This window comes from Xenopus laevis, chromosome 3L (genome assembly GCF_017654675.1).
Source record: "Xenopus laevis strain J_2021 chromosome 3L, Xenopus_laevis_v10.1, whole genome shotgun sequence".
Lineage (NCBI taxonomy): Eukaryota > Metazoa > Chordata > Amphibia > Anura > Pipidae > Xenopus > Xenopus laevis.
The window spans coordinates 48,962,089-48,979,739 of NC_054375.1; the positions used below are offsets into that span (position 1 = coordinate 48,962,089).

Here is a 17,651-nt window from a genome sequence, read left to right on the forward strand (position 1 = left end):
CCAGGGTTGAGTATGTTTTAAGCAAAGCTGTAGAAATGTTACTCATTTTATGTATTACAATTAAAGCACCGATATAAGGATTCCTCCAATGGATGTTTTCAGGTATCAATGAGGTAGGCAGTTTCTACACATCCTTAAAGGGCATGTAAAGGCAAAAATATAAAATCCCATTTTTACTTTCTTTAATGAAAAAGAAATCTATCTCCAATATACTTTAATTAAAAGATGTCTACAGTTTTTATCATAAACCTGACTGTATGCAATGCAATTCTCCCTTCTTTTACTGCTGTTGATAGGAATTGTCAGATGGTCCCCAACTGCTGTGCAGGTAAACGATCATACTTTCAAATGGCAGGGGGAGCCCCCCCACCTTACTTCCCAGAACTCTAGCAGCATTGTTGGATTCCCTGTTGAGATTTGTATCCAGAGACGCAGTGCAGTCTCTATATTATGATTATTAATCAGCCTTGCTGTATTGGCTTCTATGGCAGATATTATTTGACTTGTGCTGTTTTGATAATTTATGACGATCCCTAAGCTTAACCTCCCAACTGAAGCCCAGACCACACTGAGCATGTGCGAGTCTTGATATTGCAGAAATGTCTAACAAAGTTACAAGATGACATCCCCCTGCGCCAACTTTGAAAGCATAAATCATTTGTCTTATTAGGCTGCTGGTGCAGTAAGTTCATGTTTATATTTAGTATACATAATACAGCATTTCTAACATTATTCTATTTTAGACTTTAGTTGCCCTTTAAGGACAAGCTGTATGAATAAGTGCCTTGGGCATCTAACAGAAATGGACCCACTACAGTAATGGACAACCTGAAACAAGGAAACAATAGATGTAGGTTTTCAAGGCCATCTAGTGAATCCAGTAGTAGTAAGAGTGGATTGTCTCCCTAGTGTGCATATTCAATATCCGTATACTCAATTTCTGTACAAAATATCTCCAGGGGTTTAGCCCTGGCGTCACAAATGCAGCTTTGTTTGAGGCATTAGATCAAAGACTTTGAAGCTATGAACAAAACTGTTTGCTTTGCTGGGAAGGTTTATTAGTTTGTTTACTATTTAGAACAGGAGTTTATAGTATATCTACCACCTTTCTATTAGTAAACGCAAATCAAACAGAAGACTTTTCAGTAAAAATGTTCCTAAACACAGTGCAGCTTAAACGCAAAGTAATGCAAATCCCACAGGCCACGGTAACTTTTACCATTTGTTAGATATCGGCGTCTTTACAATCATAGTTGGTTAATCACATGCATATTTGGAATCAAACAAATCAGAGGACTTTATCATTCATGTTATGCTTTGTACCCAAGAACATATTTTCTGAAAATTTGCTCCATTTTTACAGTTTGCTAATTTGGAGTAGAAATGCATGTTTATGTATAGTGTTATTTAGAAGCAGCACTTCAATGGTTAGAATCAAGTACAAGGTACAGGTATGGGGCCTGTTAACCAGAACGCTTGGGACCTAGGGTTTTCCACATAAATGGATCTTTCCTTAATTTGGATCTTCATATCTTTAGTCTACTAGAAAATCATGTAAACATTAAATAAACCCAATAAACTGGTTTAACTTCCAATAAGGATTAATTATATCTTAGTTGGGATCAAGTACAAGGAACTGTTTTATTATTACAAAGAAAAACTTGGACTATCCAGATAAAATGGAGTTTATGGAAAATGGACCTTCCACAATTCACAGATTTCTGGATAACGGGTTACCGCTAGCCTCCTTTGTGGCTTTAATCTATGCAAGTCATGAAGCTCTTAAGAAAACGTTACACATTTGTTATTGGTGTGTTCAGATGAGAAGGGACTGTCAAAAGTAGCAGGGTTTTCATAATTTGTCTATATTGCAAACAATTTTATATTTTTATGGTTATGCGTTTATCTTGTTACAGATCTTGAATTAAACACTAATAGAGGAATATTTTTAAAGCATATGTGGTCCTGAAAAAATAGTATATAGTTCCTCTAACTAAAAGTTAACAGAGGAACAGGTTGAAAATCTGCTTGGCATTTCATGCCACCCTAATTAGAAGAGATTAAGAACATAGTGAAAAGATACAGCTAAATATAACAAAAAACAAAAGTTATTACAATAGAGAAGACAACTTTTATGGTGGTGACAGACAAACTTCGGGCGACTTCAGAAATCCAAAGCAATTCGTATGCCATCCCACTGGTGATTCATATTCTTGCCGGCAGGAAGGAATTTCGGGGAGATTAATCATCCGCAGTAGAGAAGATTTGCCATTGGGCGACTAATCTGCCACCACCCTAAAAGTTGATGATGATGAACAGAAGAAGTGGTAGACAGCTTTTGCCTCCATGATTAATTATTAACAATGTATACGAGCAGTCAAGAGATACTACACAGACTGTCACTTTGTAGAACTGGGATGAAAAAAAAAAAGAAGAAAAGATCTTCAGATGTTCTGTTGTATCTATAAAAAATAAAGATAGGAATAGTCCATGCTGTATTATTTTCAGTAATTCCTTATGGCTGCGGAAGCAGCACAGTCAAAAAGCAGGATAGGGAAATTATTGATGCATTTGAAGACTGTAAACAGCAAGTAAATAAATCCTTGACCTGATCAAACCTGACCTTCCACTTGAAGCACATATTACCAGATTGAAGCTGTCTTAATTTATACTGTGAAGTTGTCTGCTCACTGTAATGAGAATTATGCCTGGAAGAGCAATGAAGAAAAGGAGGATAACCAGTAGCAAGTTGTTTGAACTTCATTACATCAGTCAAGAAGGTACCATTCAGAAGCTTAGAAAACAGGAATTCTGAGGAACTTCCAGCTAAATGGTCATCAGAAGTTGAACTCAAAGTGAACTTTACAATAACCGTAATGCTATTTTATGCTGATTTGTTAGATGTTCTTCCCCTGTGCAGCCCTCTATCCCAGCTATAACCTTACTCTGTTATAAGAGAGGGAAAGTGAAGGATAATTTAGCTCACCTGTTCAGGATTTAGTTGATGTTTGAATCATTAGTTTCCTGTCACCTGAAAAATTATATAAGCATTGGTTCAATTAAAAGTTACAATACTGAATAATAAAACCATTTCAGGCATATGTCATCCAACCATATCATCCATATACATTTGTACAGTACACAGTGAAACGAAACAACGTTCCTCCCGGACCATGGTGCTACACACACCTAGAAGTAACAGACAAACGTGCAAGTGCAAAAATATGCAACTCCTGCATGACATGACAGCATAGTGCAGGGACAGGACAAGACGTGAAGTAATGGATATTGTAGCGTTTACAAATGTGATGTTTAATAGTGTGCTGCCCTTCAAAGCTACTAGCGCCAGACCAAGTGGCAAGGCTGTTCAAAACTTTTTGCCTTGTGTGGCTGCTGCTCCCTCAGCCAGTTGGAGTTGAAGAAGGGCCCAAAAGGGGTAGACAATCTTTGCTCTAATGTGCAAGGCAGAAACTAAAGCTAAATATCTCCATTTATACCAGAGACAGACATGTGCCTGTGGTTCCAATAGACATCTATGAAATGTGCCAGAAATCCTGACTCCCAAGCATGAGAATTCTAGTGTTGCAGTGTAAATGTGTACAAAAACATTTTATCTAAAATAAATAGAATAAGCTATGGAAATATGGCTTTTATATGCTATTTTTATATTCAGTTTTTTCAAATTCAGGGAGATCAGGCAGCTACTCAGAATCGCTAAAAAGGCTTTTATCTATATTGCATTAAAAGCATGGGACTCGGGGATATAAAGAAGTGTTTTGGGCGCAAAGGAATTATAAACCTTCTAAAAAAATGTATGTAAAATTGTTCACAGCGCCCTTCTGGTCACTTTCCCACTTTACAGTAATTGTTTTTTGTTCTAGATTTCAAGATAACAGTAGTTTTTACTGTGATATAATGAATATTAACAGCACAACCTGTTGGCAGAAAGATAACAGTAGTTTTTACTGTGATATAATGAATATTAACAGCACAACCTGTTGGCAGAAAATAAGGTTAGCGGCATAAAGAAAATCTTGTGATATTGCTCTTCTCTGAGCCAGGTAGCTTTTTATCTTTTGAAAAAACTAAAACAGCAGTCTGCCAGAAAGCATTTCTCTTCTAAAGTGCAGGCACAAGTCACATGACCAGGGGCAGCTGGAAAATTGACAAAATGTCTAGCCCCATGTCAGATTTCCAAATTGAATATAAAAAATTCTGTTTGCTCTTTAGAGAAATGGATTTCAGTGCAGAATTCTGCTGGAGTAGCACTACTAACTGATGCGTTTCGAAAAAAACATGTTTTCCGATGACAGGATCCCTTTAAGGATTAGCTAATTTTACAGACGGGAAGCTGGAATGTGAAACTAGTTGTAGTCCCCTGCCTTGTTTATTTGAAGAGATAACACAAACGTTAGATCTTTCTTAAAGGGGCAGTATACTCTCTTTTTACAACATGAGTTCAATGAACAGGGCTTATGCTGAATGTATATTTTACATATTATGTTAATCACCAAAAGTCTGTTGTTTATTTCTTGAGCCAAACGAGATAATTGAAGTGACTCCATGTTTGGTTCTTGCGAGGTTTAGTAGTAGTTTAGTATTTAACCTCCTCCCTTCCCCCTTTGTTTTTTTTTTTTAGCAAGAGTCCATCATGCCGAGGGGATGTGCTCTGGTAATCTGTTTATCCACCTCGCAAGAATCAAACATGCAGTAGCTTCAATTTCCATGTTTAGCTTAAGAAATAAAAGAAGTCATACTGAAAACAAACTCTTACATTTAGGAGCTGATTCACTAACTTCGAGTGAAGGATTCGAAGTAAAAAAACTTCGAATTTCAAAGTGTTTTTTGGGCTACTTCGACCATCGAATGGGCTACTACGACCTTCGACTACGACTTCGAATTGAAGGATTCGAACTTAGAATCGTTCGACTATTCGACCATTCGATAGTCGAAGTACTGTCTCTTTAAGAAAAAACTTCGACCCCCTAGTTCGCCATCTAAAAGCTACCAAACTCAATGTTAGCCTATGGGGAAGGTCCCCATAGGCTTTCCTAAGTTTTTTTGATCGAAGGTTATTCCTTCGATCGTTGAATTTAAATCCTTCGAATCGTTCGATTCGAAGGATTTTATCGTTCGATCGAAGGATTAATCCTTCGATCGTTCGATCGCACTATTTGCGCTAAAATCCTTCGACTTCGATATTCGAAGTCGAAGGATTTTAATTCCCAGTCGAATATCGAGGGTTAATTAACCCTCAATATTCGACCCTTTTGTGAATCGGCCCCTTAAAGTTTAAAAAACAGTTTTGAGGACTGGAAAAACTGAGGATGTAATAAGTAGGGGTGCATCAAAATCCAGAATTTTGTTGGGTATTCAATTGAATTCCAGAAATTTTCTTTTTAGATCTAGCCGAATTGTTAGGGTTCAGATAGGTTAAATAAAACACTTAGGGGGGTTTTATTAACTTTGGAGATAAACCTTACCAGTGATGTTGCCCATAGCAACCAATCAGATCTTTGCTTTTGTTTTTTAACTTGTAGGTGACTGTTGAAATCTAATTGCTGATTGGTTGTTATGGGCAACATTACCAGTGATGTTTGTCTCCTGTGTTAATAAATATGCCCTTTAAACAATAACATTCTGGACAGCTGAACTTTTTGTTCTACAGATGCATTTTTTGCTTGCTTGTTTCATTATAGAAGGGGTGGATAAGAATCCGTGTGTATGAGGAGACTAGATGATAAAATCTGATCTGGGGAAAATGCCAGGGCCTCATTAAGTTCCTTTAAGTGTAATGTGTCATCCATTAAAATCTAGTGAAGTTCAAATGCAAGCTGTAACTGTCATGTCCTTGGTTCATCATCTCATATAGCAGTTGCCTTTGTGCTCAATAAATCTAATGTGTGTAACAGGCCTAAACTCTGCCAAATAGTATTTCGTATAGTTTAGCAGCACATTTGCCTAAATGTTTGAGTCATGGCTGCTATTTGCTTAGAAAGTGCTTCCAGATTTACACAGAGTCACAAATGTATGTACATACTGTATACAAGCAATCTAAGGGTAGAATTCTTACTGTCTCACTCTGGGATGAAGGGGATCCTGCTTTTAAGGTTATTATTTATACATGAGCCTTTCTCCTGCTAAATTGCAGACCTCCTTTTTTTCCATCCATTAAAGGCTAATGTCACACTGTGCAGGTTTTTCCTGCTGGTCAGTGAAAACACTGATGCCAGCCCATGTCTGTAGTAACTGATATAAATCGTATGCACCTGTCCGTGCATTGACAGTAGGAGACCCATGCATCGTAAGGTTTACTGTGGGTTGCATAAAATTAATGGCAATGGAGTAGAACCATCTTATGATCATACAAATAACAAATAGTAAACGGCCTGTTACAGTCGTCAGTGCTTTGATCAACTCTGCTTGGTGCAATTTACTGTTGACGGAAGACGTAAAATACAGCTGATGCGTCTTGAGTGTAACCATGAGCTAAGAGGGGCCCTGCTCTGTACTTGCATAAGTTGCAGGCAATTGTTAGTAAATGGAAAGTAGATTAGAATAACTTTGGGATTTGGGTTTTCTTGTATTCCAATGGTACAATTAAAAACTGTAACTGCCTTTCTCTTGTATGTAGTTTTAATTATGAAGTAAATCCTGAAGTGCCCTTAAAACCAGCAATTATCATGTCCCATGTAATGTTAATGAGCTGTAACCTAATAGGGGTTGTAACTAGGGTTACCAACTTTCTTCTTCTGGAACTCTGGACAGAGGGGCTGGCAGTGACATCACATGGTGGGATATCAGGGGCAGGACTTTGACACAGCGATCATGGAGAGTCCTGTCCGGATTTCATAATTTTGAAAGCTGGACAGATAACATAGTAACATAGTAAGTAAGGTTGAAAAAAGACACATGTCCATCGAGTTCAACCTTTTTTTTTTTTATTAACTACCTATCTGCCAGTTGATCCAGAGGAAGGCAAAAAACCCATCTGAAGCCTCTCCAATTTGCCTTAGAGAGGAGCTTTGTTCCAAACTGCCCTTCCAAAACCAAGTTGTTCAAGTTGTCAAAACCAAACAGGTGGCAACCATAGCTGACCTCTCTCTTGACAAGGCAATGAAGCATTGTAATCAGTGGGTTTCAGAATGAAGGTTTATGGATTCCAAAAACAAGTCATTTTGGTTGATGATTTTTCTGTATGACAGGCTTCCCAATGTTAGAAACCTGGGAGTGATATGGTGATTTCCTTTTCAATAGCTTTTTTAAAGGTTTTGTTTCATGAAAAGTTATACAGTAGATGATGAGATTGACTGCAGAGTTGCCAACCTGGATTGGAAATGACCTGTTCCACCCTATCCCTAATCATGCTTCTTGCTTGGCCACTTCTAAAGGTTTGGGTTAAATTTCATGCTGTTCAATGGAGTGAGAAAGCAAGAATTCAGATGCAAGTAACTTTACTTGTTGCTGAGGTTAACCAGGTGAAGCAGGGCCTGTCTGTACATTGCACTATTTGTGTATGGTGTTTTATTATGAGCTTTATTGGCTGTGATTGTTTTAATGCCAGTTCATTTTGCCAAGTTTTATGGGGTGGATAATATCTGGGAAACTGAAGATGATTCAGTAGTGTATGTGTTTCTGTACTGGTGGTGGCAATAGCCTGAACAATACCCATGGCGCCCAACTAATCACTCTGCCAAACAGATGCCGTATGACTGGTTATATTGTTTCATTCATTTAAGCCCACTGTTGTGGCACAACTTACTTCATAATGTGCCTATGTACCATGCATTAGCTGATTGGATTTTCTGTTTGGACAGATCAAATGTAGAACAGTACTGAGAGCCAGGAATAAAGCTAAAGCAAATACAGGCTAACCAATGGACTCTGTTTGATCTCTGCTGGTATTTCTTGCACAGGAGGCTGCTATTTTTCTAGAGCAAGCAGCACTGATGTAATAATAGATTTTGCTTCTCTGCATGTTTTTGTTGTACAGTTAAACCTCTGAGCCACAACAGTAGCTTTGGCCTGAGCTGCTTAGCAAGGCTGTTCAGGTCAATAAATTATTTATAAAATTCCTTTCATGTTCCTATGGTCTGCTCTTGTGGAATAATAAAGGCATGTAATTGACCTTGTATTCTATGAAACTTTAGCCTCCTTCCAAAAACAGAACAGAACATAACTCATCTCCATGAAGACTGGCTACAGAATAAAGAAAATTCCAAGAACATTTCTTTCTTAACAACTGTTTAAGCATCCTGGATTTTTCCATTTGTGTAGTAGGACTTTTGTTCCTCTCCAGATAATATGAGGCTGTAAGACAGCACAGCGGTGTTCTGAGTTATTCATATCTGGCTAAATCCTTTTGAGGAAGCCTTAAACCTCCACTTTGGGCTCCTAGCAGGTAGCACTAAAATACTCTCCGCTGTGGGCTCAAAGCTTGAAGCAGCAGCGTACACCTATGATTAGCACAGGATTCTGGGTATAGAATTGTGTTAGTCTGTGAATGCATCTTTTGGTTTATCAATGAAGCAGATTCTTTCCAGAAGAGCATATGGTGCTAAAAACAAAATAGCTCTGGGCATAACTCAGCAGAAGTTTCTGGGCATTAAACGCCTGTGTCCAGCATGAGCCAAATAAATAAGATTTGTATTGAGGTGTGTGTTCTACCTATTCTTTTAATGTAAAACAATCAATGTATTAAATATTATCATATTTGGTTGCCACAAACTTTAAAGTCATATGACACGATAAGGGTGCAGGTTTTGTTCTGCTGAACACTAAGGATTTGGCAAAAACCTGCAAAACGTGCTCCCAAATCCTGAACCTGGTGCATTCTTTAGAAAAAGTAGTATGTTATGCCGGGGGTTTATCTGGTTTATCTACTCCCAAAGTCCATATCATATGTCAAGAAAAATGCAATCACTAAGCAATCATTTTTATTGAGTTTTCCAAATTTACAATTTGCCTTACAATCTGGGCGACATGGCCACTGCAATGCTGAGCAAAATCATAAACCTAAAATAATGTCAAAATCAAACCAAATCAAAACCTATAAATATATAAAGCCATTACACAGGCATTGTTTAACTTGAATCTTCACCACTTTTTAACTGGTCTTCATTTGTTGTTTTTTTTTACAGTTTTTGAATTATGTTCCTTCCTCCTCTTCCTCTTTCCAGCTTTCACTGACCTCAACAGCCAAAACAAAATGTTATTAACAATATCCTTTAAATTAGATCCTTATAAATGGTGCTTAGTGATGTCATCGGTTATAATAGGAGCTTAGTGATGTCGTTTCTGTCACATGACTCACTGAAACTTGTGTATTATAATAAATAAAGTACCCCCTGTTGCAAAATATGAGGGTATTAGAATTCACCTTTGAGTTCCATGACCTGTATAAAAACACTCGGCCTTTGACCTTTTTATATGGTCATGGAACGCCTCGTTAACTTATACTATCCTTATATTTTACAAGTGGGGGTACTTTATTCACTATATATCTTCTATAGTAACTTACCGTATACTATCCTTATATTTTACAAGTGGGGGTACTTTATTCACTATATATCTTCTATTCCTCTGCTAGTATCTCATTTAAAACACTGCCTGTTTTCTAAAGTAAATTTGACCTTAGCAACCAGGTAGCTGCTGTAATTCAAAACTGGAAAGCTGCTAAAAAAAAAAAATAGCTAAATAATTCAGAAAAGCATGAAAAGTAAAGATAAAATGCAATCAACAACATCATCCTTAAAGGTGAACTGACTCTTTTATGAAAAAAATCTGACCATTTGAAGTCTTGTTTGAAACCTCACCTTACACCTAGATTAAAAGTTACTATGCAGGTCTGTACCCTTGATGGGCTGGCATTATAGCATGATGTGTATCAAACAAACATCATATGGATGCGTATGTTTCCTATAGTGCAAATAAAAATTAAATAGATGTAGCTGTGAAAGATACTGGCATTGCAGCAACTTCTCTTAAGACTCTGGGCATGTGTGTCAGCTAGAAGGACTTCCAGAACTTTAGTTGTGCCTGAGCACAATCCTTCGGAAAGTGTTTATGCAGCCAGGCCTTTGTTTAATGTAGCAAAGCAATTATAAGGGATGATGCCTTCAGCTGAACTGGGAGTATTCACATTTTACTGCAGTCACATTTGATCTGTGCCAGTTTGGCATGCAAGTAATGAGCACATCCTCCATCGCTTTGTAAGAAGAAACCCAGGAAACAAGCAGATCCCTCTTAGAACTTCACATGTTTCTCTGTATCGTTTTTGTAGGTATATGCTATGGGTGTTGTGTTACTGCTTCTATTAATATTCTGTTTGTGGCTACCTCGCATTCCTAACTCTCTTAGTGCTACTAACGTTTCAATATAATAGTAACTGCTACTGTATGGAATGAAAGAATGGATCGCAAAGAAATGGAAAGGAAGGACAAAGAAGGAAAAGAAAGGCTATTACAGAAGATGCAGTTAGTGTCATCTAAGCCTAGAAACTTAGTGAGCCACCTATTATCAATGAAGGAAACTGAAACAAGGTGTGGAAAGTATGTGGCATAACAGCAAGTAGAACAGGGATAGAGTAACTAGCGATAGGCTGATATGAGATGTAACAAGTAGGCAACTCTCTTCTGCAACTAAAGCCTCATTGGGTTTCTGGGGTTTTACAGATATAAAATGTATGTGTGTTTGTAAACTGAAGGATTGTTTTAAAACTCATATACAGGTATGGGATCCGTTATCTGGAAACCTGTTATCCAGAAAGCTCTGAATTACAGAAAGGCAGTCTCCCATAGCATCCATTATATCCAAATAATAATTTTTTTAAAAAATGATTTCCTTTTTCTCTGTAATAATAAAACAGTACATTGTACTTGATCCAAACTAAGATATAATTAATCCTTATTGGAAGCGAAACCAGCCTATTGGGTTTATTTAGTGTTTACATGATTTTCTAGTAAAGGTATGGGACCTGTTATCTAAATTGCTCAAGAGCTGGGGTTTTCCGGATAATGGATCTTTCAATAATTTGGGTCTTCGTACCTTACCGTACCTCTTGTTTTCCCGATAAACATGTAACAGTTGCTCTGTTTTAATTTATATGCAAGCAGTGATAGATTGGGTCTATCTTTTTTAATATTATGTCCCTTTTTTTAGTGGCTTTAGGTCGTAACCAGCCCTTAAAAAAAGACAAGCCCAAATGGAAAAGTGACTATCCTATGACAGACGGACAGTTGAGGAGCAAGCGGGATGAATTCTGGGATACTGCACCAGCATTTGAAGGACGCAAAGAAATCTGGGATGCTTTAAAGGCAGCAGCACATGCTTTTGAGAATAACGATCATGAACTGGCCCAGGCAATCATTGATGGTGCAAGTATAACATTACCACACGGTAGGTTTCTCAGACCAATCCAGTTTATAGAATTAGCTCTCCCCAAAACTTGACCAAACATATTTACAGTGCTGGGCATAGCCCAGTGATGTACATCAAGGCAAAGAGGGAATGTCAATGGAGTGTGACATCTGACAACAGCAGAATGTGTTGGGCAATTTTACTTCTTGTTCAAGGGATGTTACATATCATGATGAGCCCAGTACAGAATGTGCCACCTGCAAAGTTTCCAATGTTAAAACGTATCTCTTATGGTAAAAAGCCCTCCATGTGAGCTCCATTGTTTCTTTAGGAGTGAACAGAGTAATGTAATGGTTATAAACCATTTCATCTTTTTTTAAACCATTTCTCAAATGTAAGTGCTTAAAGATTTTATCTAGACCAAATTGGATATCAGATCTGATTAAGATACTTTTGATGTAGTTGAAAAGATAAAGGTAATGTGATATCACTAATGAAGCTATTCAATTGGACAGGCCCCTCTGCAGATCCCTTGAGGTACTCAGTTAACCCCCTGTTGTACTTTAAAACACTACTGAATAGTGGTTTCCTTTTATCTTGTTAAAGGGGACCTATCACCCGAAAAAATCCAAAATTCCAAATCTTATTTTATCAAGTTAGTCAGGCAAAATAAATTTTAATTGCAGTAAATTAATTATTTGAATCTTGTTTCCTTTGGTCTCAAAATTCATAATTATAGCAAGGAGGCAGGAGCCATTTTGTGGACACTGTTATTAAGGCTTCATCTCAAAATCTTGTTTGTGCACCAGAATGGGGGACCTGATGTCCATCCCCATGCACTGGCTACACAATTAAATGGTGAATAGAGAGGAGGGCATGTGGGGAGTGCAGTGACATCTAGTAAGTGCTGATTGGAAAGTGAAATTAATTGCCTGCCTGCAATATTTTAGGGATGCACCGAATCCACTATTTTGGATTCTGCCGAACCCCTGAATCCTTCATGAAAGATTTGGCCAAATACTGAATCCAAATCCTAATTTGTATATGCTAATTAAGGGTACAAAGGTAAAAACATTTTTTACTACCTTGTTTTGTGACAAAAAGTCACACGGTTTCCCTCCCGCCCCTAATTAGCATATGCAAATTAGCATTCGGATCCGGTTCAACTGGGCAGAAGGATTCAGCCGAATCCGAATCCTGCTGAAAAAGGCCGAATCCTGGATTTGGTACATCCCTAAATATTTTGATTGATTTTTGAATGAGGTTTAAAATGTTTTAATAAAAAAATAAATAAATAAATAAAAAAATTTGTATATCATGTTTAATTTGAAAAGGACAGCTTTTTATGGATAACGGGTCCCCTTCAAGCTTTCTCATTTATATCCCAAGTTAAAGGGCACATGTTATCATAAAAAAAATCAAAACTATATTGGCTGAAATCTGATTCGCACTTTACAGTTGTTTATATAAGTAACAATTTATTTGTGGGTTCCTTAACCTAATATTGTCTTCTGGGTGCAACCAATCCTGCTGTGAGTCACTGGCAGAGTTTGGCTGCTCTAACTGGCCAATTCCAGTACAGGTCAGCCATTTCCAATGTTCTTTTGACTAGGAGATGGATTCGGCCAAACCTCGGAATCCTTCGCAAAAGATTCGGCCGAATACCGAATCCGAAATTGCATATGCAAATTAATTGTGGGAAGGGGAAAACATTTTTTACTTCCTTGTTTTGTGACAAGAAGTCACACGATTTCCCTCCCGCCCCTAATTTGAGTATGCAAATTAGTATTCGGATTCGGTTTGGCCGGACAGAAGGATTCAGGCGAATACAAATCCTGCTTAAAAAAGGCTGAATCCAGGCCGAATCCCGAGCCGAATCCTGAATTCAGTGCATCCCTACAAGCATGACTGAATTGTTTTCACTGGGGGGAAAGGGGTTGAGGAAACTCGTAGTAAACCATTTATATCTTAGAAAAAACTAGTGATAATGCTAGTGAAATTTAAAATAGTTAAGATCTTTATAGCCCAGAGACAAGCCAAAACCTTAATCTTGAATCTCAAGTTCAGTATACCAATTTTATAACCTGGGTTTAGTGTCTTGTTTTGTTTCCATATACTTTAGCAAAAAGAAATGAGCCCAGGTTATCTGCATTGACAGTTTTTTGTTTACAGGTCTGAATTGAAGCTGCTCACTGCTTACTTTGCCAAGGGAATATGAAAATAATAGAGTGGTAGTAGTATTGCGTCTGCTTGCCAGTTATAGTGAAGAATGGTAGAATGTTGTCTTACAGTTATCAAAAAGAACTTTCCAACAAGGGAACACTCAGACATGGTAACCATGAGTTATATTGAACGAGAAAAGCATATTTAGCGCAATCCAGAGTTGCTGATATCCAATTGCAAACCTTATTACTTATGTCTCAAGTCTAATTCTATGTTGTGTTATCTTGACTGATGCATTTAGCGGCATCTCTCAGAAGGCAATCCAACCTGCTATAAATGTTCAGTGGGAAGCCCTAATGATATCTCGGCTATGTGTAATAGCATCCTCAGCTGTTTCATTCTGCAATGTTTGTTTTCAGAAGGACGCTGCCAAACCGCTGATTTAAGGTTTCCTATTTTATCTTGAGTGCTGCCAAGCATCCCTAGTGAGAGACTGCAGTGCTCATACACTTTGTATATAGAGTTACTTATTTCATTCATTATTCCCTTCAAGCACATGGAGCCTGCTCTGCAGAGCTTATTATCTAATCTTGCTTTTCAATGCCACCAGAAGCAGAATACTGTATATATTTCCAGTACAGGTATGGGACCTGTTATCCAGAATTCTTGGGACCTGGGTTTTTCCGGATAACGGAATTTGGATCTTCATACCTTAAGTCTACTAGAAAATCATAAAAACATTAAATAAACCCAATAGGCTGATTCTGCTTCCATAAAGTATTCATTATATCTTAGTTGGGATCAAGTACAAGGTACTGTTTTATCATTACAGAGAATAAGGAAATCATGTTTAAAAATCTGGACTATTTGGCTAAAATGGAGACTATGGGAGACAACCTTTCTGTAATTCTGAGCTTTCTGGATAACGGGTTTCTGGATAACCGATCCCACACATGTATTACAATCAAGGCACAAAAACTGAGTGGGAAACAGGTAGTTGCTTAAAAGGGTTGTTCACCTTTGACTTAACTTTTAGTATGTTATGATGTAGAGAGTGATATTCTGAGACTATTTGTAATTGTTTATTATTTGTGTTTTTTTGAGTTATTTAGGTTTTTATTCAACAGCTCTCCAGTTTGCTATTTCAGCAGTCTGGTTGTTAGGGTAAAAATTATCCTAGCAACCATGCACTGAATTGAATAAGACCTGAATAGAAAGATGAGTGATAAAAAGTAACAATTACAATAAATGTGTTACCCTCTAGAGTATTTGTTTTATATAGGGTCACTGCCATTTTGTGAGCACTGTTATTGAGGCAAGCTTGCATTTTCCCAAAATCTTATTTGTGCCAGAATGGGGAACCTATAGCCCTGCCCATACACAAGTTACATAATTATAAACTATAAGGAGTACAGTGACATCTAGAAGTGTTAATGGAAAGTGATAGTAGTTGCCTGCCCTGCCTCTATGCTTGAGTCATAGAGGCGGGGCAGTCAATATATGATTGACAGCTCCGATTTTTTTAAATCCATTTATTACAGTATGGGTGTTTTAATAATAAAATAATTGGGGGTTCATGTTTAAATTGAAAAGAACTTTAATTATACAGCTTTTTATGTGTGGGTGCAATGTCCCCTTTAAATACTACACTTCTGCATAGGATTAAGATAAATTCAATAAAAAAAAAAGAAAACAGGATTTTGAATGTGATCTGAGTTCTTTAAGTAAACCTATATAAAAGTCAGCTGGTGGAATCTTATTTCAATCTACATTCGGTTCTACAAGGTAAAACTTTGGTATGGCTCACATCCCTTGAATATTTAGCATTCCCTTCCCATGGAGACCTGTCTCTGTAAGAACTTGAAGACTATGAAAAGGTCACAGACATTCTACAATGGCCTTTGCTTAGCGCTAGGGACAGGCTTGTCTTTCTCAAAATAATACGTACAATTTATTTTACTCCTCTGACGCTACGGAGAATGGGTAGGTATGTCCTGTCTGTGTGATGAGTTAGAGCAGGTTAAGAGTCATACATGTCTATTTAAATATACCCCATAACTGTATACTGTTATGCACCAGAAAGTGATTCTGACCATATATGATCTCCTCCAATTGCTCTGGAGAGGGAGTACAAAATGAAATGTTGATGCCATTGCACTCTTCTGCACTTAGTAGTAGTAATAGTACAATAACGACAGCACCTGCACTGATATGTGTAACAACTTAAGATAAGCAAAGATACAATTGTAACTATTTAAGATAAGCAGGTCTCTTGGGGAAATTGTGACTTGCAGTTTAAGGGCAGAGACACACACTCACATTAGTCTCCCCGAAATCCAGTCTCTTATTCAAATAATGAATGGTTGCTACCATAATTTGGACCCTAGCTACCAGATTGCTTAAACTGCAAATTGAAGAGCTGCTGAATAAAAGCTAACTTACTCAAAAATCATAAAAAATGAAGACCAATTGCAAATTGTCTCAGAATATTACACTCTACAGCATGCTAAAAGTTATCTCAAAGGTGAACAACCCCTTTAAAGGAGAACTAAAGCTTAGCTAAAGAAGTAGGTTATAAATGTTGTTGTTATGTCTAGGACAACCACAGCCCTTTAGCAGTAAAGACCTGTGCCTCCAAAGATGCCCCAGTAGCTCCATATCTTCTTTTCTGCCGATTCACTGCACATGCTCTGTGCTGCTGTCACTTACTTAGGACCCACTCACAATATGTAGTACACATAGAAGACATATAAATGTCACGATATAAGGATGATATTATCTGTAATTAATACAGATAATTACTACATGGCAACACAGAAAGCAGTGCAACGAAGCATCAGAATTTAGTAATCAGCCTTGTAGCATCAGCTTATATTACACAAACCTCATTTTCTGCTTGATAATTTGTGACGACCCCTAAGCTTAGCTTCTCAACAGCTGCTCAGAGCCCACTGAGCATGTGAGTGTTGCAGACCCCCTGTGACAAGTTTGAAGTCCTGGATCATTGCTGCTATTGACAAGCTGGTGCAATACGTTCAGTATATAAAATACGGCATTTTTAGCCATATTCATTTTTAGAGTTTAGTTCTCCTTTAAAATGCTTTTTACTGCCTGTTGCCAACTGGTACAAAAGTGACAACATTTATTGCAGTAGAAGCCCCCTTTTACATAGCCGGAATTTTCTAGAAACTATGCAGATTATTCACGGTCTGGTTTAAGTAAGCACTGTTTGTTTGTTTTTTACATTTTCCCGGAATTAACATTTTTGTGATTTTTCGTGCTCCCCTGGAAAAGGTAAATGCTGGGTTCTACTCTACATAGCCCTTTACACAATAAGGGTTTAGAAACTGTCACATTGAAAATGAATATACAATTTTCAGGGTCTAATACGAATAAACCTTTGATGCATGGCTCTCTGCTTTCTTCCATAAATGATTTACAAGGTAAAGGATACATTCCAATTCATAAAGGAGAAAACTATTTTTGTTTTTCTATTTCTTGTTCAATCACAGAGCAACATTTGCTATAGTCTGCAGCAATGAACTTGATAGTAAGCCAGCAGTGGGGGGAAGTAAAGAGAGCACTGGGGTTAGGCACAGCTAGCTTAGATATTATTCAAGGAAGGGCTACTAAAATGACCCATGGTTTAACTGCTTGCCTGCCACTCATCTTAAAATTTACATTCTGTGGATAAAAGGCTCTTCTTTCCATAGATCAGATATTTTAAGATCTGCAGCATTTCCCTCTATGAATCACTGAACAGAATTTTAAGCCTGTCCGTCATTTCTGTTCAATTCTCTCACTCTGGCACTCCTTTGGGGAAGGATAGGCCGATTTGGTTTGTCTCGCACAAACACAAAACGCACACTCTTACACACATACACACACACGTGAATCATAAACTTTTTTTGGGTTGGGAGTAGAAGCTTTTGCATGTTTTTTTGCCCTAAATTGTGTTTTATTGTTAAGAGGGACGAGTGTAAAAAGAAAGAGGCAAATCCACTCCATAATAACTATATCTTAATCATTTCATTCCATTTTAGAGGGGTTGTTTACCTTTCAATTAACATTTAGTATGATTTTATTCTGCAACAATTTGCAACTGGTCTTTGTTTTTCATTAACTGGGAT

General features: G+C 37.5%; 1 protein-coding gene across 1 annotated transcript in view; it reads left to right on the forward strand.

Annotated features, from left to right (window-relative positions):
- ubtd2.L (ubiquitin domain containing 2 L homeolog) overlaps positions 1 to 17,651 on the forward strand; it is a 63,231-nt gene that overhangs the window by 28,193 nt on the left and 17,387 nt on the right. The window contains exon 2 of the mRNA XM_018252159.2: positions 11,161 to 11,397. Coding sequence (XP_018107648.1) covers positions 11,161 to 11,397 — 237 coding nt within the window. The remainder of the gene's footprint in view (positions 1 to 11,160; positions 11,398 to 17,651) is intronic.